Source organism: Alligator sinensis, unplaced genomic scaffold, assembly GCF_000455745.1.
Source record: "Alligator sinensis unplaced genomic scaffold, ASM45574v1 scaffold997_1, whole genome shotgun sequence".
In the NCBI taxonomy this organism is placed as follows: domain Eukaryota; kingdom Metazoa; phylum Chordata; order Crocodylia; family Alligatoridae; genus Alligator; species Alligator sinensis.
This window is the reverse complement of record NW_005843001.1, coordinates 252,133-275,734: the sequence shown is the minus strand read 5'-3', so window position 1 is coordinate 275,734 and position 23,602 is coordinate 252,133. Positions and strand designations below refer to the sequence as shown.

The 23,602-nt window shown below is 40.8% G+C and overlaps 1 protein-coding gene across 3 annotated transcripts in view; it reads left to right on the top strand.

Annotated features, from left to right (window-relative positions):
* The window catches only part of CTDSPL2 (CTD small phosphatase like 2), a 55,019-nt gene that overhangs the window by 9,387 nt on the left and 22,030 nt on the right, over positions 1-23,602 (top strand). The window contains exons 2-4 of one of the 3 annotated variants that reach the window (XM_006036689.3): positions 3,402-3,482; positions 14,806-15,014; positions 19,156-19,294. In XM_006036689.3, the coding sequence (XP_006036751.1) occupies positions 3,446-3,482; positions 14,806-15,014; positions 19,156-19,294 (385 nt within the window). In that variant the 5' untranslated portion in view covers positions 3,402-3,445. The other 2 variants (XM_025193036.1, XM_006036690.3) reach the window with 2 other exon arrangements.

Here is a 23,602-nt window from a genome sequence, read left to right as displayed (position 1 = left end):
TTTAACTGGGCACCCTCAACAATCAGTTAATATCACATGCTTATAAATAAATATATTGCATATACTGTGAATTGAGGATGAAAAAACTTGCCAAATTTTATCCATCAAGGCAGAAAATTTGGATGTGGTGGCATCTTGGGGTTTGTCACAGTGAAGCTGATAGAGTTTGTTACTTTAGCAGAAAAACTGAGTGCAAAGAACATTCTGAATAGCTCCCAAATGAGGAGAGAATACAATTAAAATTAGTTAAAAAATATCTGTAGTATTACACTTTGTACAGGGATTATATGAGTTGGGTGCCAGTGCTGGCAGAGAACTAGAGTCAGTGACTCATGAAGTCCCTTCAAATCCTGTGTTGTTGAATATATTTTGTAGGAAGGCATAGAATAAAAAATGTGTGTGTGTGTGTGTGTGTGTGTGTCCACATGCCCTTGACACTTTAATAAACTTTGAAATATCCAATTTGAAGGAAATTACAATGTTCATTTCTTCAGTACTCTCACACTTGAAAAATCTTTCCTACTTATGAGGTATTGTTATGATTTTTGGTTTTATATTTGCAGTTTTGGAACAGCTAAGAAGCTGTTGCTTTGCACACTGCACCTTCCCATCTCAGCAGTTTCTCTTTTCAGTATCTTTAAATAAACTGCATTTTTCATAGACAGCTAACATCCCCTTTAAGACTTTCTCACACCTGTGTTTTAGTATAGTGAGTATAAAATTAGGGGTGCACCGATATATCAGTTGGCTATCAGATCAGCACCAATAAAAGGAGGAATTACGTTATTGGCGATCAGCTTTTTTTGGTCATTGTAGCTGATAATTATGACAGCATGCCCGGAGCACCCTGGCAAGCATAATCCAGTCCCTGCGCCCCACCGCTGGCCCGAGCCCACAGCAAACTACAGGTCCCAGCAGGGATGGGGAGGGTGCTCCGAGGAGCAGTCACAGGGTGCCGCGCTCAGCAACAAAAGGACCGTTACCGGCTCCTGCTGCTGCTGCTGTCACTGCCGTGGCAATGCTGTGCACGCAGCAGGGGCCTGAGCACTGGGGCTGCTGCAGAGACACTGGGCTGCGGGTGGGCAGTGGGCATGGTAAGGCAACCCGCAGGAGACGTTCCGCTCACCAGGCACCTTTGCAAAAGTGGCTTCGCCCTGGCAGCCGCGGGAGCTTGGTTGCGCAGGGCCCGCTTGTGCTGAGGCAGCAGCGTGCTCTGGGGCTCCAAACGCGCCCAGCACTGCTGTCTGTGTGAGGGTCCAGCCCACCCCCCCAGGAGGGCTGCACAGGGAGCTGGGCTGCGGGTAGGAGCCATGGGTGAGGAGGCAACGTGCGTGGGAATAAGGTGGTCGCCACCTTCCTCATCGCAGGCCAGAGCAGGCAGGAGGCGTGCACGTGTGTGTGTAAATGCAAAACAAACAAAAAAAGGTTTACTGATGTCAGTAGTTTAAAATGCCATTACTAAATAAGTGCTATTACTAAATAAGCATCGGCTATTGGTAGCAGCCAAGAAAATCTTTATCGGTGGACCCCTATATAAAATTTTCTTTCTGGTGCTTGAGATTTTTGTTGGCCAGTTCTGAGATAACCTGATTCTTTTAGAGTGAATTCAGCCTCAACTTTTCTTTGTTGTTCAGTACCGTTGCCCCAAATCTATCATTGAGTATACCTACTTTGTCACAAAGAATAATATTGTCACACAGAAAAATAAAGTGTAAGAAGAACGTTTTCATGATTTTACTTCTAATAGAGGGGATTGTACATTATTAATGAAGAAATGAGCAGTGACAAATAGCAGCAGAAGCAGAACAAATCCATATAGGCAAAGCAAGGGCCACTGCATTAAAAATGGTTCAAATTAAAAAAAGAAAAACAAATATAATAATAGGATCATTAAACAGATTCCAGCTATAAACTACCCCCTTCATTTATGAGAGAAACTTTAAGGCATGTTAACAGCATTGATCCCAGCATTCATTCAAGCCCGACCCCGTGGCAGGGGTCGGGCTTGATGATGTGCTCAGGTCCCTTCCGACCCAACCAACTATGAAACTATGAACACATTATTGTGACAAACAGGGAGTTTTTTGTAATAGTGTTGTGAAGACTGAGATGTAACACTTCTGTAAACGCTGTATGTGACCAGAACTTTTAGGGAAAATTACTGTGATTTGGGTCCTTTGAATTTTCTGTGCGACTATTCATCTAATTTTTACTCTGGCTACTGGAATGTTGATTATATGCCCATAATGCTGAGTTTAATAGGGCCCATGCATGTCATGTAGGCAACGCAGTGGTTTCCAGGCAGGGTGTATTGATTTAAAGTGATTAAAATCACTGATTTTAATAGGGATTAAATGAACAGGCAAGAAAACTGTATTTAAATCTCAATTTTAGTCATGTTTTGCATTTTACTTTTTAATTATTTTCCTAAAGAAATATTAATCTTCATTGGATACAAACAATTAAGTTAATGTCATTTTGCAACTAAATGTAACCTTTATTTGAGTTATATGCCACGCTTCTCAGCAAAGGCTCAGGATGACTTGTAGTACAAAATTTGATTTTTAAAAAATTCTTTTATTTATTTTTTTTTTCTAACTAAGATTTGTTATAGACACAGTCAAGCTATTATATCTTAGATTACATTTATTTGTATCCCTTATTTTATGTGTTGTTATGCTAGAAAATGAAGAATGACATTTCTTATTCACTAGACGATTAATTTTTTTGTTCATAATTTGTGTGAAGTGTGTTTGGATGGAAATTACAGAAAGCCACCATTCTGAAATATTTGTTATCAGTTATAAAATGTGTTAAATGTTTTGTCTATGTAAAAAAAAAGTTTATCGAAACATGTTTTGCATTTAAAACTAACTGATGTACTAAACAATGGAAGTGTTCTTTGTAGTTAGTAATCTGAACAGATTGTTTTTGGTCAATGTGTCCTTCAAAATTTTCAAAGTAGCAGATCTTAGTCCCTCATACAGTTTTTCAGTTTCCAATAAGTTTCTCTATTTTAAATGAACTTTGCTGCATGAAACAAAATTGAATAATTTGGAATGAAGAAAATGTCCATTATGCACCTGTAAAAGAGGGTACAGTTTATACAGACTGGTTTATAACTTCAGAAAACTCTGGTTCTGTCTGGTTAGCCTGTGACTTTCCTCGATTCAGTGGTTTGATTTTCTTTAAGACTTTGTCAGTGAGTGTGTACTGTTAACAATATTTTTTATTTAATTAGATGGTTTAGTAGATTACAGTAAATTGAGACCTTAATACAGGCTGTCATAATTTCAAGCTTAAATGTGAATAGATACATTTTAAAAAAGAAAAATGTGTTTGGGCATAAAAAAAAATCCACTCTAAACCAAAAGAATCTGATCTGTACTCTTTTTTTTTAGATACTCTGATGTACCAAAGCACCCAAGTCTATACCTGAAAGACAATGAATGGGGAAGGGATCAAGGATCCTGTCTCCAAAGGTGCAAACTTGTTTTTACCAGTGCTGGAAGTTCCTACATGAAAGGGCTATTAACAGTTGAAATGTAACTTGATTCTTGCAAGAGGAGTGTTAAAAGGACCGGGGCTGTAAATTGAGTAAGTTCTGACAGGGAGACTAAGTGAGACAGAAAGGGGCTTTTTGGAAGGCTCTTTCAGGAGTTAGTCTTTCCATATCCGCTGTGTTTAAACACCTGGTAAACTGTGCATGCATGTGGTCACTTTTGTTGTTTTTAAGATAAATTTTCTCTGAAATACTCTTAAATAAATAGGACTTTGTTCTATGAAGGCTGTGAGATAACTTAGCCACTGTCACTGCTCTCAGGGAGAATGGAACTGCAATGTCCGAGACTAAGGCAGATCTGCTCAGGTAATGATGTTCACAACCCAAGTACCGCAGCCCAGAGCCAGTTTTAAGAATGGGAGAATCAACTGATTGTACTTTTGAGTTATGTGGCCGCTAGAGGTTTGAGGAGCACTTAATGGGCATTTATAGACATGCTCTGGGAGTGTGGGGGGTGGGGAGTGGGAGGAGGTGCCTTAATTAGAGTGGATCCAAGAGCTGTTCCGATTAAAGTGCTCAGAGTGTCACGTGTATAAGCGTCCCTGCACTGAAAAATGATGGCAGCTGCGCTTTAACTAAAGCTCGTCGAACAAGCTTTAGTTAAAGTGCTCCCCCCACTGCTATTTTTCAGAACGGGGACACTGATACACGTGAGGCTGGAGTCTGCTGGAGCGTGGTAATTACCACACTCCAGCAGACTCAATGAATCAAGTCTTCTCCAATGCACTGTAGTTACAGCATGTTGGAGCAGCCTTACTGCATGTGTATAGGAGCCCAGTGACAGTAGAAGGCATCTTGTGTAGTTCACCAGGTAACTGTGACAGGTATAAATAATTGTTATTTTGAAAAAGGACTGTATTTCTTTGGAGATGGCCATAGTTCGTAGCCTCATGTCACATTCTGAGAGTATAGGTTGTAGTTTGTTGTCTTCAAAGGGGAACACCACTATCGCCAGGAAGGGCAACGGGATCAAGAGTGGTGAGTGAGCCAGGGACGGAGGCAAGGAGACTCCCCCTCCCCCCCCAGGAGCCAGCACCTTCTCTGCTTGTCATAGGGCAAGACACATGCAGGTGGCAAGCGGTGCTCCTGGTGCTGGCCATTGCGCCCAGCCCTGCCTCCCCTTCTCTGCCTCTCCTCATCCAGGAAGAAGGCTGGCTCGGCTAGACTCCACCGCCTCCCCCACAAACCCTGGCCCCAGCCCTTTGATTTATGTGGCACGAACTGCTGGTGGAAGGGGCAGGCGGCATACAAAGGCGAGCTAGTTTAAACTTTAACTGTAATATTTTAACCAAATAAATAGAATTAACGTTTAACCGTTTAACCTTTCACATCCCTAGTTTAAATCTGCACCCCAAGAATGGTAAGGCAGAGCACCTGCCAGTAGCAGCTCTGCTGAGCACTGTTGATTATTTGTTTCCTAGTATCTGCTCTGCCTCCGAGGATGGGACAGGCCTACCAGTTATAGTGGTATAAACTATTCCAGTAGAACCCTTAGGCCTGTCTCTTCCTATTCCAGAATAAGTAGAGTTAAACTGTTGTAACTTTAAACCTTTCCTTCACTTACAGTTAATTGGGAACAGCTGATGCATGCTCCCAGGTGGCAATCCCCCCCTCTTCTGAAATGACTTAAAGTTATGTATGTCCATAGCCTACGAGGACAATTGTAACAAACACATCTGTCGATTTAAGAAAGGTATTTCCTCTGAAATGTGGCAGAAGTGGTAAACAGATGGAACTATATCAGCAGGATTGAGATATGGCTACAGTCTCCTACGGAGATTAAAGAAAGACCCAAGGTTTCTGAGAGAGTAAAATCTTGAGCTCTTTGAGCTGAGAGAAGTGGAGAAAACATTTCCTTAAAGCTTATAAAATGCTTTGGGGTCTGGCTGGGTGAGAGGACCCTACGTGTAAGTCATTTTCCCAGAGCTCATTGTCAGTCCAGACAAGATCATTCTTTCATTCTGAGGATACTCCCTGTCCCATGTTTCCACCTCCTCACCCAGGCACAGCTTTATTTAGTTATTATGACCTTTTTGGTGGTATTCCTGGAATTTCCGAGGATTTCTCCAGAGTTGTATGGACAGTGCTATCCTGCTTAGCATTTCTCAAATGCATTGTCCTTGAGACCTTTGAGCTACATTACCTGAAGAAGTAAAGTTCTGATTGAATTATTTTAATTTTTAAATCTTGGGTCACCTCACAATGGTGAAACTTGTAATCTGGCCTGGATGATTTCCCCAGAAGGAATCTAAAAACTTTTGTTCTAAATTTCTTTCTCTTTCTCTGAATTTCCCTATCAGGCATTCACTTGGTAGATGGGAGATACATGTTTGAATCTCCTCAGGCTGAGTATACAGTAGAGCCCTAGTTTCCCATTTTCTGGGTGACTGAATGATAACCACTAGAGTTTTACGTAAAAAATAGGTATGACTAGACCACCTTGCCAGCCTCTTCCTATGGCTGTGGCAAAAGAAAAATGAACCTTTGTGGATGAGATCTCTAACCTCAGCAGAGGACTCTGGGCTACAGGATTGCAAGAGGATGGAGGTGCTTAAGCTCCAGAGGCAGGCAGGAATTCACATCTTCCCTGGGTTTTTTTGGTTTTCATTGGTTAACTTTGGGGGCTCCCTGCTCAGCGTGCCAACTCTCTGAAGCACCTTTCAGAACTGCCTATTTTCCTTGCTGATTGTACAGAGTCTAGGTGCCTAATCCTTTTTCTTTGAATCTACCACCTGGGGCCAGGTACCTACATTTTAAGCAGGCCAAAGCCGAAGTTGGAGGTGCTGAAGGGAGCTGACCTGGGTTTTGCACTGAGTCAAGTAATCACAGGGAATTGCTGGCATTTAATGACAGTTCACTGCTCTGGATGAAGCAAGTTGATCACAGACAAATGCCTAGAAGTCTACAACATAAATAATTGACATCTTTGCTAGTTAATCTTACTAGAAAGCACATGAAGACTAAGCCACGTTTTTATCCTTGAGAACGTGGTTGCAGAAATGATGACTGAGCAAAGCAGAGAAAGGTTACCCTTAGAGGTTAAAGGCAGTTTCTTTCTAAACTCTTTCCTGTACTGTATGCTTCTTCCCTTTTAGAAGCAGCAGCTCAAATAATGCTTCAGCCCACCTAGAAAGCCATCAGGAGCCCAGTAGACTACTCTGTTTGGCAGACAGAAGGAGTGGGAATCCATTGGAGGCTGAGGGTATTTGACCAGGCTTGGGAATGCTTGGTTTCCTACACTGATTGGTTGTGCAGAAAACTCTTAAGATAGAAAAAAGATGCTTCTGCCACTTATTAACTCATTTTAGCCACATTCCTGAAGATGATTTACTTTAAAGTACTGCTACATTGATTTTGTAGCCCATACTATAAATATCTTCTGAATAGGTAGATCTTCCAGTCTTCAGTGGTGGCAGTCCAGCATTATTACTGAACACTAGAGTCATTGTACAAAAGTCTTAGCTTTTGTTAATGTCCTTAGCAATCATAGTGTGCTGCTATTCCACACCAGTATGTGCATTCTGGTTCTTGTTTTTTTACCTTCAGACAGTTTTCTGAGTTACCTTTATTTTTTTTAGTTAATCATATGTGGCACGCAGCTCTCCTTTTATAGAAAAGTAAGGCCCTTTCCAGGTGTGGCAAGAAAATTTAAGAAAAATGCATCCCTGACTGAAAATTGTGCAGAAATACGTTCTACATGTAGAACTCGGGCTATTATTTCCTCTGTACACACTGTATCTAAACCGGGGAACAGAAATAATATTTGCAAGGTAGTAAATCTCATAACTAAGTTTGTAAAAACTAAATGTCACTAACACTTATACTGTCAGCTGTAACTCGTTCAGCTTTTGGTCTTAATTACTGCTTTTCTCCTTGATTCCTTCCCCCCCCCCCCCCCCCCCCCCCCCATCTCAAAAATTGCTTAATCACAGTTGCGTTTTTATTGTGTTTTACCTTTAAGGCTGAGTTTCAGATATTATGAACTCTTATTTTCAAACATCAACCTGAACTCTTATATTCAAAACCATCATATGTTTGTTTTGCTGCTACCTGATTTTAAAAATTGGACAAGGACATGGAGGAAGCAGAAGGAAGCAATGTTGGTTTTTAGCTGTTTAGTGTCAGGCATACTTACAGGTAATGCGTTTGTTTGGCTTGAGGTTCATTGTGCTACGTTAACACCTTGATACCAACATTTCATAATAGCACGTGCGTACACACACACGTGCACACACATGTGCATGCACACACACACAGTAAGAATTCCAGATGGCCAGGCTAACGGATCTTGAAATCGGTTCTTCTGCAAATTTCTTTCTTCTATTTTATTTACTAAAACCTAAAATGCAGTTAATTGTAGAAATATTTTTGTTTTGTTTTTATTTTCTAGGCATCCTTTGTGATGCAAACACCATACAATAGAGAAGCAAGTCCTTGCTTCGTTGAATGTGGTTAAAGTGCAGTGTTGTACAGTACATTTGTTAAGTGCTAGTGAATGGGATGCTGTGGTAAACATCTGAGCAGTATGTCTGCGAGCAAGGAAATCCATATATATATATATATATATATATACATATATATATATATATATATGGGCTCATTTATGAGCATTCTGTGAAGTCTACTAGTTTTGTATTCTGCTTGTTTAAGAGCTACAAGTAAAAGCAGCACACTGCCAACTGCATGTAGCATTAGGAAAGCAAATTTCTGTCATCAGGAGGATTGTAGGTAACTGTTGCTAAGTCCATTAGAGATATTTATAACCTGAGGCTTGATACCCAGGATATGAAATAAGCCAAGGATCTCTCTGGCACTAATATAAAGATGAGTTGTTCAACTCTGCTAGGTAATTGTGTACAAACCATGCAGAAACTAACTTGGTTCATATTTTACTGCTTAACTTTTGCTTCTTTCTATAAAAGGGTAGGTAACTAGTACTTCTGGACATTTAAAAAGAAATTTCCTTTCACAGCTTCTATAATTATATATAATTTATGTTTATTTTATCTGAATCTTCTTTCTAGAACCTAAATTTTACAAATATTTGTATAAACTTATAGAGAAGGCTTTTCTGCAATATCTTTTATTAGACCAGCATTATATCTGGAAGAGCTGTTGGACAAGCTTTTGGGCATCCCATATTACCAGAGGAAGGGCACCTGATGCTCAAATGTTTGTCCAGCAGCTCTTCCAACTATAACAACGGTCCAGTAAAAGATATCGCAAAAAGCCTTTCTTCTTGACATTTCCTGGACCATCACAGCTACAACACTCCAGCCCCACTATAAATGTATGGACAGGTACAAACACACAGGTTTGGTTGTAGCAGTACAATTTTGTGAATTCAGAGGCAGTCATTCTACATGTTCAGTAGCTGTTTTAGAAGACTGCTGTAGAATTATTTTGATTTTTACCAAGTATATAACAATATCCACTGAAGTTTAAGCAAAGGGTATTCATTTATTTTAAGAACTGTAGTTTAAATTCCAAGATGCATTAAACTATGCCATATTTTATTGTTCGTTCACTCGATTTCTGATTCACAATAGTAATTAATGTGAATTAGTGAGATTCTACTGGGTTCTAATTGTGCTGTTTTGGACTGGATAAACAAAAAGCTAGCGTTGTCTAATTGAGCGTGAATTCAATAACTGGAAGATCCTGAATGTTTGTGTGATATGGTGCATGATGTTCTTAAAGAGCTGTAGTTTATGGCTTATTTCTCTGGGTTGATCAGTTTGCGTACTTATGATTGCCATCACCAGAGAGCCTCGGAAACATTAGCGAACTTATCTGCATAACATCCATGTGAGGAAGACTAATGTTATTCCATTTTCCAGAGGGAGAGCTAACAACAGAAAGCTAGGGACATTCCGGTGTTCAGACAGGAAGTCTGTGGCAGAACTAGGAAATGAATGTAGATATATCTCCAGTTTCAGTCTAGTGCCTTAATCACAAGCACATCCTTACTACCTTCTTGATGTGCAGTAATATCTCAGATATGACTTTTTTCACAGTAATGTAATCAATAATATACATACAGGCACCAGCATTTGTAATTCTGTTATTTTATATTCATATACCAGTTCGTACACTGAAGATCCTAAACAAACTTGTCCCCCTACTTTATCTGTGGCAGGTTAGGGTGTTAAGTCAGGGTTGGCCGTGAGATTTTTGCTAATAGGTTAGACAAGGATTTGTCTGGGATGGTTTGGCTAGGAGTGATCCTGCCTCAGGTAGGAGGTTGGACTAGATGATCTCTGGTGATCCCCTTCAGCCCTGCTTCTCTGTGATTCTAACTTTGAATCTTTAGGAGCCATAAGAACCATATCTGGCAGAGTGGTAGTAATCATTTCATAGCACCTGCAACACTGTAACCATCGAGGAATACTGTGCTACCTGGAACTAGGGGAGAAATTTAGATTTTTTTTTTAAATTATTAATCTAATTAGAAGCTAATTATCTGTTCTAATACTAGGTTAGGATGCTGGGCTTAACACTATAACCACTTCTATGTATTTGATTTATTTTATTTTTTTACACAATGAAAAGGCAGGATGGGAATAGTTGCCTAGGTTTGCTTGATTGTGCACTATATATCTCTGTTGATGTGATGTTTTAGAGCTTACAACACTCATTAGCATGATGTAATTAATTAATTCAAATAAGTTACATTAAAAGAATGTTAAAATTGCAAAGTCAAACACCCTAAAGGTTAAGAAATGTCAGAATTAAGGTTGCCCATGCAACCTCAGTTTGGGCGTGGGCGTGTTTGTATGATTAAAGGCTATATCATACTGCTCCCATATAAAGGGACCATAATAAGGCAAACTTAATTCTTTCCTTTCCTGACTTTTGATAACTTAATTTTTTTCAAACTTTTGCCGATGTTTTCATTATGTAGAATGATATTGGGTGCATCTACACATGTGCTTTACTGTGGAGTAGACTAATTAGCTCCACAGTAAAGCATCACTGTCTACACACGCACCGGTATTAGAGTACAATAAACTCCACTAATTAACTCCACTGTAGGATAGTATGACATTACTGTCTTACAGCCAAGTACTTTCCTGCTCTAAAACATACGTGTAGACCAGGGGTGGGCAAAATGCAGCCCAGGGGCTGGATGCGGCCCACCAGGCCATTGTATCCAGCCCACGGGGCCCCTAAAAAATTTAGAAAATTAATATTAATCTGTCATGTGGCCCTCGATAGCTTGCCAAAGCTCAGTAAGCGGCCCTCTGCCCAAAATAATTGCTTGCCCCTGGTGTAGACATGGGGTGACATGGGGCCTAAATTGCACCTTCTCAGCCCGGCCACCAGGGACCTACTCCACCCTGGCTCAGACTGCTGCTGTCCTGGGCGCACATGTAGATGCTGTGTCCGGGAGCAGTTTACTCTGGCTTGAACTACTCTGGAGTTTACTGTGTTGCATTCATTGCACATGTAGATACACCCACTGACTCCCAACGTGGGTCGTTGGCAGCGCAGGGGTCTATAATAGAACTAATGAAGTAACTTAAAGCAATTGATGGCTCTTATTTTTTATGTGGACTTGCCTCTGGAGGGAATGCAGGCATACTTGTGCTGGTTGTTTCACAGGTACATTGAAACCGAAGATGGAACGTGCATAAGCCAGAAACCTGCTCTTGCCAGAAAATGTCTATGGTCCTGGCATGCCTTTGCAGCTGGAAAGCTCCCACTATAAGATGGAAAGCTGTCTAAAGCAAAATGTTTTCCCAATCCCATGTGATTCTGTCTTAGATTTCACTATATTTGCTAGATAGCAACAGAATATGACGAGTTGGAAATAATGTGTTCAAGACTAGGTTCTTTATGGAGGGGTGCTCTCAGTAACAGTCTTCCAGCCTTTCCTAGTCCTCTTCTGTTCTTTCCTGCCCGTATTACTCCCAGTCATATTTCTCCCTATGGCTTCAGTGCCGGTCCTTGTCTCCCAACCTTCTCCCTTTGCATGCATGTCAGACTATTCCTTCCTTCTTCCATGATTGTCTGCTTGCTCTCAGTTTTGGTGCCTGGCACCACAGAGACCATTAAAAGTTGGGAGAAAGTTAGCAATTGCAGGGAAAATCCTTGACAGGCCTCACAGCCCTAGGATGGAGAGTACTCAGTTAATTCCTGGGATGTTGTGTCTGGTGCCCAGTGCAAGTTGAGGGAGTGAAGCGCACACAGTGCCAGGGGAAATCTTTAGAAAATGTAGGCCTGAACTCTACCGAGAGTTTACTGAAATGTGGAAGGTGCAGTCTTGCAGAGTCTTATAACTAGACCACATTTCAGTAGTTTTTATGGGGACACCACTGGGTAAATCCCTGACAACAAAAGCAGTCCTCCTGCCAGATTTCCAGTGCCTGTTTTAAAGTATGGAAGCGCTGGAGCAGAGGTTCCCAACCACCGGGCCGTGGCCTGGTACTGGGCCACAACGGGTCAGCTGCTGGGTCGTGGCACGAGCTTTAACCACTGCTAGTAGCAGGTCTATGCCCAGGCCATGCCCACGCCATGCTGATTGGCTGGGCAAAAATGTCCTCGCTTGGCCAATGACTCTGGCTTTAGCTTTTGAAATTGGACCATGGTAACCGCGGCTAGTTACTTCCGTATCAGCACGACTGCCGTAGCTACTAGCGTCTGGCTTGTCTCCTCCTGGTATCCTCAGCAGCTAGCTAGCTTAGCCAGCTAGTGATGTGTATGTATGATTTTTAGCTATTGTCTCTTTCTTTATTGATGATGTTCCTCGCAACACCTCCCACGTGAAAATTAAATTTAAATATGTGAATTAGATTGTTTCTATATCCCGTCTGCCAAAATTCTTTGAGTGAGTTTGCCAGTCTGCAGTATGAAAGAAGTTGGGAACCACTGCACTAGAGCGTCTCAGTGAATTTTAAAAGTGGCAAAACATACTTCTCCCACCTCATTTTTGAATACAGTGGGACCATTTGAGTTTGCCAAAAACGAAAGCTTGGGGCAGATAGCAACAACTGCCATTTTTTTGGCCTAACATCTTAAGTTGCGCAAACCTATAAACTCCTAAACAGGAGAGTACTGGGAAACTGTTTCCATCACCTATAAAATGTATTTTTGGTTTATGGTTTAGCTTTAAATCTGCTATTATATCATAGAGAGTGGAGAAAAGAGAGTCTTCCTAAGTTTGTATATTTTTAATGTGAAATGAATAGAATTTGTGTCTCATCTTCTAATAAATATTTTTCCTTTACATCTTTACGTAAGTAAATTATTTCTAACTTTCATTGTTCTGGTAGCATGGTGTAAGAAAAATTGGGTTCAAATTGATTTACCGTTTCCATACCTTCTCTGCCTTATTCTTTCCATGTACATTGCTTTGTAACAAAGTGCCTTTAATTGTAAATATTCACATGATGAAGACAACCTGGGCCCTGGGTTTTAATGCTTCCTTTGCTTGATATGCACAAAAATACAAAAGGCTAATTTTGTAAAATTTTTGGTTGCAGTTTCTGTTTCCCTTCTTTAAATTATGGAAGTCGTTAGTTTTCTTCATATTTAATCTAAACATTTTAAAACTAAAACTCCTGTTGCTCTTTGTTAGGATCATTGGTGAATTTGGTGCTTATAAAAAGTGGCAGAATATATTTTTATATATAAAATGAAGTCCTGTTCTTGTCAACAGGTATAGCAAGTCTGACAGCAGTGGCACCGATCATGCCATTATAGAGCAGCCTGGTTCTGTTGAAAGGTCTTCTGGTTTAGAGCTTTGCTGTCTGTTAAGTCTTTTAAAAAATGGTCAGTGGTGATATTAGTGGGGGGGAAGGGGTGGTTACTGGTCACCTGTCTACTGGCAGTAGGACTGAGATTAATCAGCAGTCTGCATATTTTATACATTTTGGTCAGTGCTAACTTGGGTTGGTTTGAAGAGAAGTATCACCGCGCTGTTATGCCCGTAGCCATTCATTCACAAACTTCTGCTGTTTTTCAAAATCTTCAAGGCAGCTGTTGTTTCATATTACCTAAATGTATACGTATTACAGGTTATTTTTTCTACCTGTTCAACTGTTAGAATTGGATGGGCACTAAAGACATTTCTTAAAGCAGATACTGAATCCTGCCGTGTGATTGAGGCATCTATAATCTTTCATAACATTGACTTGTGTCATGAAGTGGGTTAGGAAGTAAATGAGTCTGACCAATATTCCTCTGTATAACACCCACCCATATAAAGTTGTTGGCTGCTTCATTTGTCTGGCCTTGAGTAGTCCCATTCAAGTCGATCCAAATACGCGCGTTGCTAAATGCCCAATCAGCCAGTGGAGGCGTAGCTTTGATCTAGAAATGTAATATTTAAGTGCCTGGGTAGTTCCAGTAGACGCTCATACGTGGAGGCTGCAGCTGGTGCAGAACGCAGAGGCCTGTCGTCTCTAACAAGGATAGGTCGCCCGAAGCGGTAACTCCAGGAGAGTCTGCGCTGGCTTCCAGTAGCTTTCCTGGCACAATTGTGTGTCCCAGGTCTGATCTAGAAAGCCCGAAGTGGCCTGGAAGTGACATTCCTAAGGGACTGCTGTCTCTCCTCAGCCCCACTGTGATCCCTCGAGCCAGCTGGGAGCAACCTCCTAGTACCGTCAGTCCATCATACCAAGGTGGCTTGGCCTGAGCCTGGACATCTTGTCCAAGCACCGCAAGACCTTTCTCTTTGGGCAGGCATTTAGCAACCAGACTAAGCCAAGATATTGTTTAGTGGATCTCTGCTATACTTTGTTTTATTTTGTTATTTTATTTATCCTAGCAGCCCTTTAACATGATTCTGTTTTCTCTTGCAAAAATATCCTTGCCCCTCTTCGTAATTTTTGTGTGTTTGAGTGTCAGGAAACTGCTTTAGCTACACCTTCTTAGTAGATACAAGAAGTTGCAGGAGTTCGGTGAGGTCTAAGTCATGCTACTGGGTACAGCAGTACAGCAGATTAGTTTTAAGCCTTCTCAGTTTAGCAGAAGAGACACAAAACATTAACCTGCACTAGTAGACAGTTTATGCCATAATTTCTACTTCCATGCAAAGCTTGACACCAATGTAGACACAGAGAGGTCTTAAATTTTGATACACAGCCTTAAAATGTAGCATTATTGAAGTCACATATCTACAGAGTTAAAAATTAACTAGAACAGCAGAACACTGTTTGTAAATATTACAGAACAATTGTGGATTCACACTTTGAGGCTTAATGTATTTCTTCAATAACCTAGGGGTTTTTTTCTTACAGTTTTACATGTGGTACACACAAAAATGAGGCTGAGAACGCGGAAAGCTTCTCAGCAGTCAAATCAAATTCACACGCAGCGTGCTTTGAGGACAAAGAGGAAACATTCAGAGGTAGAAGAAAGCTTACCTGTTGGAGGAGGAAAACCACAGAAAAATGAAACTGGCTTGTTGTCTTCAATCAAAAAGTTCATTAAAGGAAGCACAACCAAGGTATGAGCTCTTTTGTTCCTAAAAATTTTAATTGCCTCATATTGAGTTTTTCTTACATTTGTTCAAGTACTTATGTGAATTTGTATAAAAGAAATGTTATCATAAGAAAAATAGCTTCAGAAGCAGTAGAAGGGAAGAACTGTCCCTTAGTACTCGTGTGTAAACACAGAAATTGGGAAAAAAGGAAAAATGATGTAGATAGCACGAGTCTGTACAACCAGTTACATGTATATACGTGACAATATGCAAGTTGCCGGGTTTACTATCAAGATATTCCTCTGGAAAAATGAGAAATGTTACCTTATTATATACTAAAGAACAAATTCTGCTGTGGAGTTCATGGGCTGTATTCAGTCGTGGTATCTCAGAGCTAAACCACTGAATTTCTATCTTTATGGAGCCAGAAATCTTAAACATACTGATCTCCAGACTTAAAATTTGCTCAGTGCAGATTCGGGGGGGCAATTATCTATTAACAGCTTGAACGCAGCCCTAAAATAGTTTTCAAAACTTATTCTAATTATTTGAGAGCTGTTTATAATAAAACTTTTAATCTGTCAGTGTCATCAGTCCAGAAGTTCTGATAATACAATTCTTCAGCAGCAAGAAATGATGTATAAAAATCAGTTAACAGAAACGTGTGTGTGTGTAAAATGTTTTTCTATTATTAACATTGAGTTGAAAGGCTGGTTTAGAATTTTAACTTTTAGTCAATATATTAAGAAGCGGTGTACTGGTTTAAAATGTCATATAACACCACTCAGTCCAGTCTGAAGTTATTTGTTCAGCACCCATTGTGTTAAAAGGCAGGCACTGACTTAAAGGAAGACTACTTTAAATTAGATAGCTAGATAGATAACTTCTTCTGTGGTAAAGGCTGGATTGTTAAAACTGATTCATTTTTAAATTTACATTCGATTAAGCTTGCACAATGAATTGATCCAAGCTTCTGGTTCCTAGCCCAGTGATTTAATATTTTAGCTGCAACATACTATAAGAATGTAGTTGAATCAAAATAATAATTTTCATTGAATTTAAAAGAAAACTGAAAGATTTGTGATTATTTCAGATTTTGTTAACCCCCTCCCTGCTCATTTTAAAGTCACTTACATTTTGGTCCTAAATTTACCTGAACATAAAACATAAAATTCCACCTTTTCTTTCTCCCGTGTGCATGTGGGCCGTGAAACGGCATTAACATCCGATATTTATGTGGCTGAGCGCTGATGATTTCACAAAATAGTTGTGGTTACCGTGGTAACATCAGAAGTCTGAGGTGGATTGTGCTCGTTACTTTATATAGTCGTTCAGTTACCTGGATGTTATGCTGTAAATTGAGAGCGAGATTACATACATCTGTAGTAATGAGCGTATACAAGGGAGTCTTTAAAATATATTGAAGCTAACATTACAGTCAAAGGCTACTACTTTGATATCACAATGATGGCTTGTGCTGTCCCTTAAAAACCAGCTTATGTAGATATGCAAGTAGCTAAAATATGCCCATTAGAATTCAAGTGTCTGTGGGCCTTACCTGGCGGCCTGCGTGATGGATGCCTTCAGCTCCTGTCCGAGTCAGTGCAGAACTTTAAAACAATCGCGCTAATTCTTACATCAGAGTTATTGTCCATAAATCTAGTTTCACAGTAGCACTGATGCGGATGTAGAGATGCGGTTCAGATGAGGTGCCTTGGATGACGGGGACCGCTTTTACTAACTTTTAACAGTTTTTAAAATGTTTAACCTAGCCTTTCAATGATAAAGAAGTAAAGTGCTATTTTTCAAAGTTCAAAAATACTGACTGTGGTAAGTTACACTGATCTTTCCTATTTGGGGATTATAATAACTGTATAACTGATATTCACTTTTTTCTGTCTTGTCTTGTCTTCTTTTGTGTGGTTTTATGTCTTATAATGGATTATCTCTTCTGGATTCATTGCAGTCCATTCATTAACTTTTATTTTTATTACAGAGTATCTGAAAAGAAAACAGCATATTGATATCGAAGTGATGTTTCCATACTAGCTTTAGTCTGCCACAACTGTTGGTTAAATTTGGAGCATTGACTGTGAACAGTAATCTTTACAGTAGACATTTTCTACTGTAAAGCAATTACAGCAACACTATCAGATGTAATTTCATCTTTAAATGCTATTGACAAGCCACTTGAACACTGCTTTATGATTTGTAATACAAGACCCCCTTGTGTCCATTAGTTTATCTTACTATCTATATATTTCACTATTGCTTTGCCCATTTTTTCTTTTTCTTTTTTTTCCTAAGAGGTAATTTGCTTTACTTCATTTCCAGCAAACAGATAACTTTTAGAAGTAGAAGAGTTGTGTTTGGTTTGGGTAACAGGAAAAGAAAAGAGATCTGCAGTTTGGTTTTCAACTCTTAAAGTAACTGTACTGCTCCTGAAAGGTGCGAGATTGACTGTCCTGGAGACTGAAGTCCTTTTCACAGAACATGCGCAGTGCGGGCGGGAGCCGTGCAGGTTTCCCCACATCCCCTCGTTCTGTTCTTCTGGAGGGTCCAGCTCAGTCTCCAGACTCGTGCGTTCTTTGTCTCTGTCCTGATGAACTCCACAAGAGCGCCTAGAGGTGCCAGCTATGACCGTGGTTTTGGGGACGATTCTACATCTGAATGGCAGCACCAGCTCAATTCACATCTACCAATGAGCAGCTTGAACGTGTTAATGACTTTCTGTCACTTCTTCCCTGAACTGAATTTGACTTGGTGACCTGCAGGTCGAGAGGCCTTACCATCCTTTTCCCAATTCAGGGAGCCTTCTTTTTGCTGTAGTAGTTATCTTTCCCAAATACTTAGTTTGCCTGTTGATGCAGTAATGTTAACTGAAGAACGCAAGATCTTGCTACAGCAGTGACTGTTGGGAGGTTTGCACTTTTTCATTTTGATACTGCTGCTACTCCTAATTTCTACTATACTTATACTTTAGGCTGAACAAGGGCTTTAGATTTTTATAGGCCCACTAATTTTAAATAGCCTATTTTTTCCAGATTTTAATTCTGTATTTTGTCACTTGCCTGCACTGTACTATTTGAGGTAGGAGTATTTAGTTCAGAGCTGTGTTGTAGGCTAGGCCCCATACACTTTGCAGCAAGGTACATGTCTGATTTAACCTTCACATTCTGCGGCTCTGTGGAAATTGTGCAGTAGTTTCAGCCTTTTTTTTTATTTTAAAATTTCTAATTGGACTAAATATGAACATGAATAATACAAGGAGTTCTGCAACTTTTTTGTTTGAGATTTAAATGAATTTATTTTACACTATCTGCACAACTTCACTTTTCAGCATATTGCAGAGGGTCATCTTCAGATTTCATATATAGCATTTTTTTAAGACATGGGGCAGTTTGCACATGTTGAGAGGGAACAGGATAAGAAATGCAACACAACAGAGCACAACACAACATGCACATAGGGCAGATGTATAAAAAGATATGTTTTGGGAGAACCAAAGCATATATGAGCATCTAAAAGGAAGTCACCTTACCCAAAAGTAGGAGAAAACATTTGGACTTAACCTCTCCTTTTAATAATTTACCCTCTGTTTTTTTGTTTTTGTCCCATAAAAGCCTGACGCACACCCTGTACTATGACTACCTCTACAGCATTTCTATATTCTGTACTGTAGCAGAAATTATTTCTGTACAGTTTGTCAATACCACATTTTATAAAGGGGCCACATATGAAGGATTTAATATTGGCTTTTGGGATGCACTTTGCTTCCCAGGTATTCTGATAGTGAAAGAAAGCAGGTTGCAGATCATTGTAATCATCAGGTTATCCATTAATTCAAGCATCATTGCAGTGTCCCATGCTGTTTCATTAATGCCACAACACTTGATGTTTACAGATCTGTTGTGCATCAAAAAGGAGTTTAACTTATTCTTTTCTGCAAAAGAATATGTGTATACAGCTTTCTTTCCTAATAGTGCCTCCTGTACCTTGATTTTTGACAGTTTGGATGAGTTATACCTTGTCATCTGGAATTTCTACGTTGTTTTTTTCTTACCTAGAAGCAGGTAGAAGTTTTTGATTGGTGGAGTATCCAGTAGTATTTACTAGAAGAAAAGATAGTATTTGTAAGATGTATTTTTACTTTTTCTCTTTTAAGGAAGAAAGAGAACATCCTGCAAAGAGAAGTAGAATTGAACGTGACATAGATAACAACTTGATTACATCCACACCTCAAACAGGAGAAAAGCCTAACAAACAGATCTCTCGAGTGAGACGGAAAAGTCAAGTAAATGGAGGTTTGTAATTATTCTAGTCATCTACAAAGAAGGCCTAATACACTGACACCACTACATTAATATCTTTGATCCTGCCTACTTGGAGTAATCTAGAGTTTTGCCACTGATTTCAGAGGGCAGGGCAGGGCCCACAGCATCTCACACATGCCCTTGGTGCCCAGAAGGCTACCGGCATCCTGGGCTGCATTGGTAGCAGCGTTGCCAGCAGATCGAGGGCAGTGGTTCTTCCCCTCTATTCAGCACTGGGGAGGCCACATCTGTTGTCCTGCGTCCAGTTGTGGCCCCCCACTGCAGAAAGGATGTGGACACATTGGAGAGAGTCCAGTGAAGGGCAATGAAAATGGTTGTGGGGCTGGGGGACAGGACTGATGGGAGAGGCTGAGGGAAATGTGCTGATTTAGTGTGGAGAAGAGAAGACTGAGGGGGATTGAATAGCAGCCTTCACCTCCCTGCAGGGGGACTGCAAAGAGGATGGAGCTTGACTGTCCTCAGTGGGGGCAGATACACAGGACAAGGAGCAATGGGCTCAAGCTGCAGCAAGGCAAGTTGAGGTTGGTGAAGCACTGGAACAGGCTCCCCAGAGAGGTGGTGGGGTCTCCATCCTTGGAGGTGTTTAAGACCCACATAGACATAAGCCTTGCCTGGGATTATGTAGCTGGGACTGGTCCTGCTTGGAGCAGGGGTTGGACTAGATGTGACCTCCTGAGCACCCTTCCAGCCTTCCTTGTCTATGATTTATGTTCTGTTTTGGATTGTAATTTTAAAGATACATTAGTTGTGACTGAGAAACAGTGTGGATAATGTTTTATCTCTCTCAAAATCATTTGATTTTGGGAAGCATCTTGGAACTGTTTAGTGATCTATTTTGCATTCAAAAGGCAATGACAGTAGTTCTTTGACATTACTCATCTTCCAAGTGTTTTACAATCAAAGGAGATTTCACTGTCCATTGTGTGTCCTTTGAGAACAACCAACATTCCCAGGTGTTAAAACACTTGGTCAGACATTCAGGGTACTAAGTTTTTTCATAAATATATATACTAGCATGTATTGTTCTATTCCTACGATAAGTATGTTAATATTTTTAACTTGCTGAATCATATCTACAGTTCTGTCTCTCACCCCATCACTTTGTCATCACTACAACTTTAAAGTGTAGAATTTTTAATAAATACTTACATAAAAGGAACAGCAACTATAGCAACTATAACTTGTACTGGTGACTTTCTTTCGATGGTTACTTTTTATGGAAAAGGAAAACCCAAAATGTCTTATTCTTTGAACTTTGGGAAATAATTTAAAATTTTTATAATGGCTTGTAGAAAAGCTCAGTGATCTGGTTAATACGTAGGTTTTCTGTTTCCAGCATGGGTGTTTATCAAGTGATAATTATTTGACTCAGACTTATTTTTCAGGCAGTCTGACTGCAGCTTTTGAGCTGTTTTGTAATTTGTCATGACTTGCTTGGTGCAGTAACAAAGGCACGTTCTATTTTCAAAGAACTATATGGAACTGTTAGTGCAAAATTCCATAATAGACCGTTTAATATAAAATACATTCTTGTATTTAACAAGAAAAAAGTGTATTCTTAATTGCATGAGGAAGTTATAATTCCATCTTTGAACTCTGGATAATAACTTTAACCATGAAACCTGGCAAAGTCTGTCTGTCACCAGCTTTCTGTAACGAGGTGGCTTTATTGGGCTTTAGATTAAGCCTATGATGCATAGTTTTAGGAGAATGGTTTCCTTCATATTTGTGTTTCACAGCCAGGGCCATCCCTGGGGAGGGGGGCGAATCAGGGCAACTGCCCCGGGCCCCGTGCTTTGGGGGGCCCCGTGGAGCTGGGCAGATCGTCTCTGCCCATTGCCCTTGCTTGGTCTCCTCTCTTCACGTCTGTTTTCTAGAATGTGCGCACAGACTTTTTCATGTGCTCACTTGTGATACATCTGAAGTGCACATGACACCTATTTTTACAAGTTGGTTGTCAGATAAGGTTTTTTTATGTTTTTGCTATAAACCTTGCACAAAAAATTTAATAGGGGATAAAGCTTCAGACGCGTAGAAATAGCTGAAGTATTTACAACTTCTCAAGGATATAAAAACTAATAAAAAAGGTTGCACTTCTTAAAGAAGATGCCCAACCACCTTAGCTTTGCCCCATAATGATACTGTGAGCAAATCAGAAGTTCTTGTTACTTCACCCATAACATTTTCATTTTATCTGTCACTGGTAAATGCCTCACACTTAATTGTATAGTGGTCTTACAAGTTCCTGATCATGTGCAGGACACACACAGACATACAGAAGGGAGTGATCAGATTATGGGGGATGCTGCGAGCATTTGTAACATTTCAGATGTTGAGCATTCTCCACAACTGGCTCTTATGCTTGCTTAAGGCAGCTTGTTATCCATGAGTTATTAGACACAGAGCTAACCTGGCCCTGTATGGGAAATTAGGCTGCTTACAAACCTAACCCTCCCCCCAAAAAAGGGCACTTTAAACTCCACGTTCCTCCGCGCTGAGCCCAGCACTTGCCCAGAAGAGGCATCACTTAGTTGGACCCGGCTCGCCCAGCGTCTGTATAGATCGGGTGCTTTAGTGGGGCTTTTTTGGTGATTGAATCGGCTTTAGATTAAAGCACCAAAAACCCCTGCTGTACAGACACTGCAGAGCTGGATCGAACTAACACGCTCCTGCTTCCAGTAAGCACATTTCTTCATGTCTGTCGGCAGCTGCATATGCTGAAGTCATGCTGTTAAATTCTCCTGGGAAGGAGTTAGCCCTGCGTCTGTAGCAGATGCCGTCACCTCGGTTTGCAAAGAGAGCGAGATACGATGTCTGATGTCTGGCCTCCCACATGCCACATTTCCAAGAACAGAATCCCTCTCAAGCCACCTCTGAATTTTTTGTCAAAGGTGACTTCAAGACTGCCACATGAACCAGGTCATATACTTTCTTACCTGTATCTTTCCTTGAACCTCATAGCTCCCCTGAGGATGCTACGCTCCACATACCAGACATTTTTTAAGCCCGTATCTTTCTTTCTATCTAGGAAAAGGCAAATTTATAAATCAGCTCCATTTATGACTTAGCAACTCTCTCAAGGGTAAGCCCAGATATTTTGTAAATGGGTCTTGGATTTCATTACAGCTCCCTGTTCATTAACTAAATATCTCTTCCCTCTCAAGATAGGAGACGTTCCGCTAGGGCTCAACCAACGTCTTGTAGCTTGTCTCAGGCAAGTCCTTATTCCTAAGATGCTAGGGTAGCGTCTGGGAGGTCGGTCCAGATGTCGACCAACCACTAATCCAGATCAGTGTCAGGTCCCATGCTCAGTTTTGTGGGGCTGTCCTGTGGTTGAGAGCTAAGATTCCTGTCTCATCTCCGTGAAAGGTAGGTGCTAAGCACTCACTCATGGTGGTTAAACACTGAAGAAGAAGAAAGGTTTTCCTGTCTTTCTCTGACTGAAGTTTTTCAACATGTCTTTGTGCATGTGGAGCACTTCCATCTCCCCCAGCACACAGACACGCACGTCCTCACTGTTCGAATCCTTGCTTGGATGTTTGGTGCTAGTGAAGGAACTGAGTCATGTAGGGATTTTCCACCATGTACAGCCCTTTACTTTAGGGAGCACAAGGGCATACAGTGCGTGCGCACAGCCCCCAACAGGTACCGTTGACCAAAAGACCCTGAGCTCATATGTACAAGATGCATGTACCTACAGCAGAAACCATGTGACTCCAGTTCCTGTACGGCCATGCTGCTCAACCTTTGGGCCCCACAGCCCAGATGAGGGGTGCAGGGCCAGTCTGTGGGCCAGATTGGACACCACACACCAGGCTTGGGCCTTGCGCCACCTCTGCCTGCCAGTATGGGGCTTCAGGGGGCCTGTGCTGTCCTTGTCCAGTCCCACGTGCCAGGATGGGGCTCCTGGGGCCCAGCACCACCTCCGCCTGGTCCAGTCTGCCAGGATCTGGCTCCAGGGCCCAGCTCCAGCCTGTGCACCCAGTCTAGCATCCAGGGCCATGGAGCTCCCCACGGACTGGATGGCACAGTGCCAGGAGCCTTTTTTCTTCGGCAGAATTGCACATTTTGGAATTCATCCAGACCACTTACGAGACGGCAGTTTTCAGATGAGGGATGCGTATGAGGAGATAGGCACATTCATAAAAAGCCTCATTTAAAACAGAGATGTTTAATTAAATTCCATGCCTCTTGTCATCTGTGATTATGAAGACTAATTCTAGCATTAATTTTTTTTAGAATAAAAATGACATAAGGAATATCTAAGTAAGAGATGTT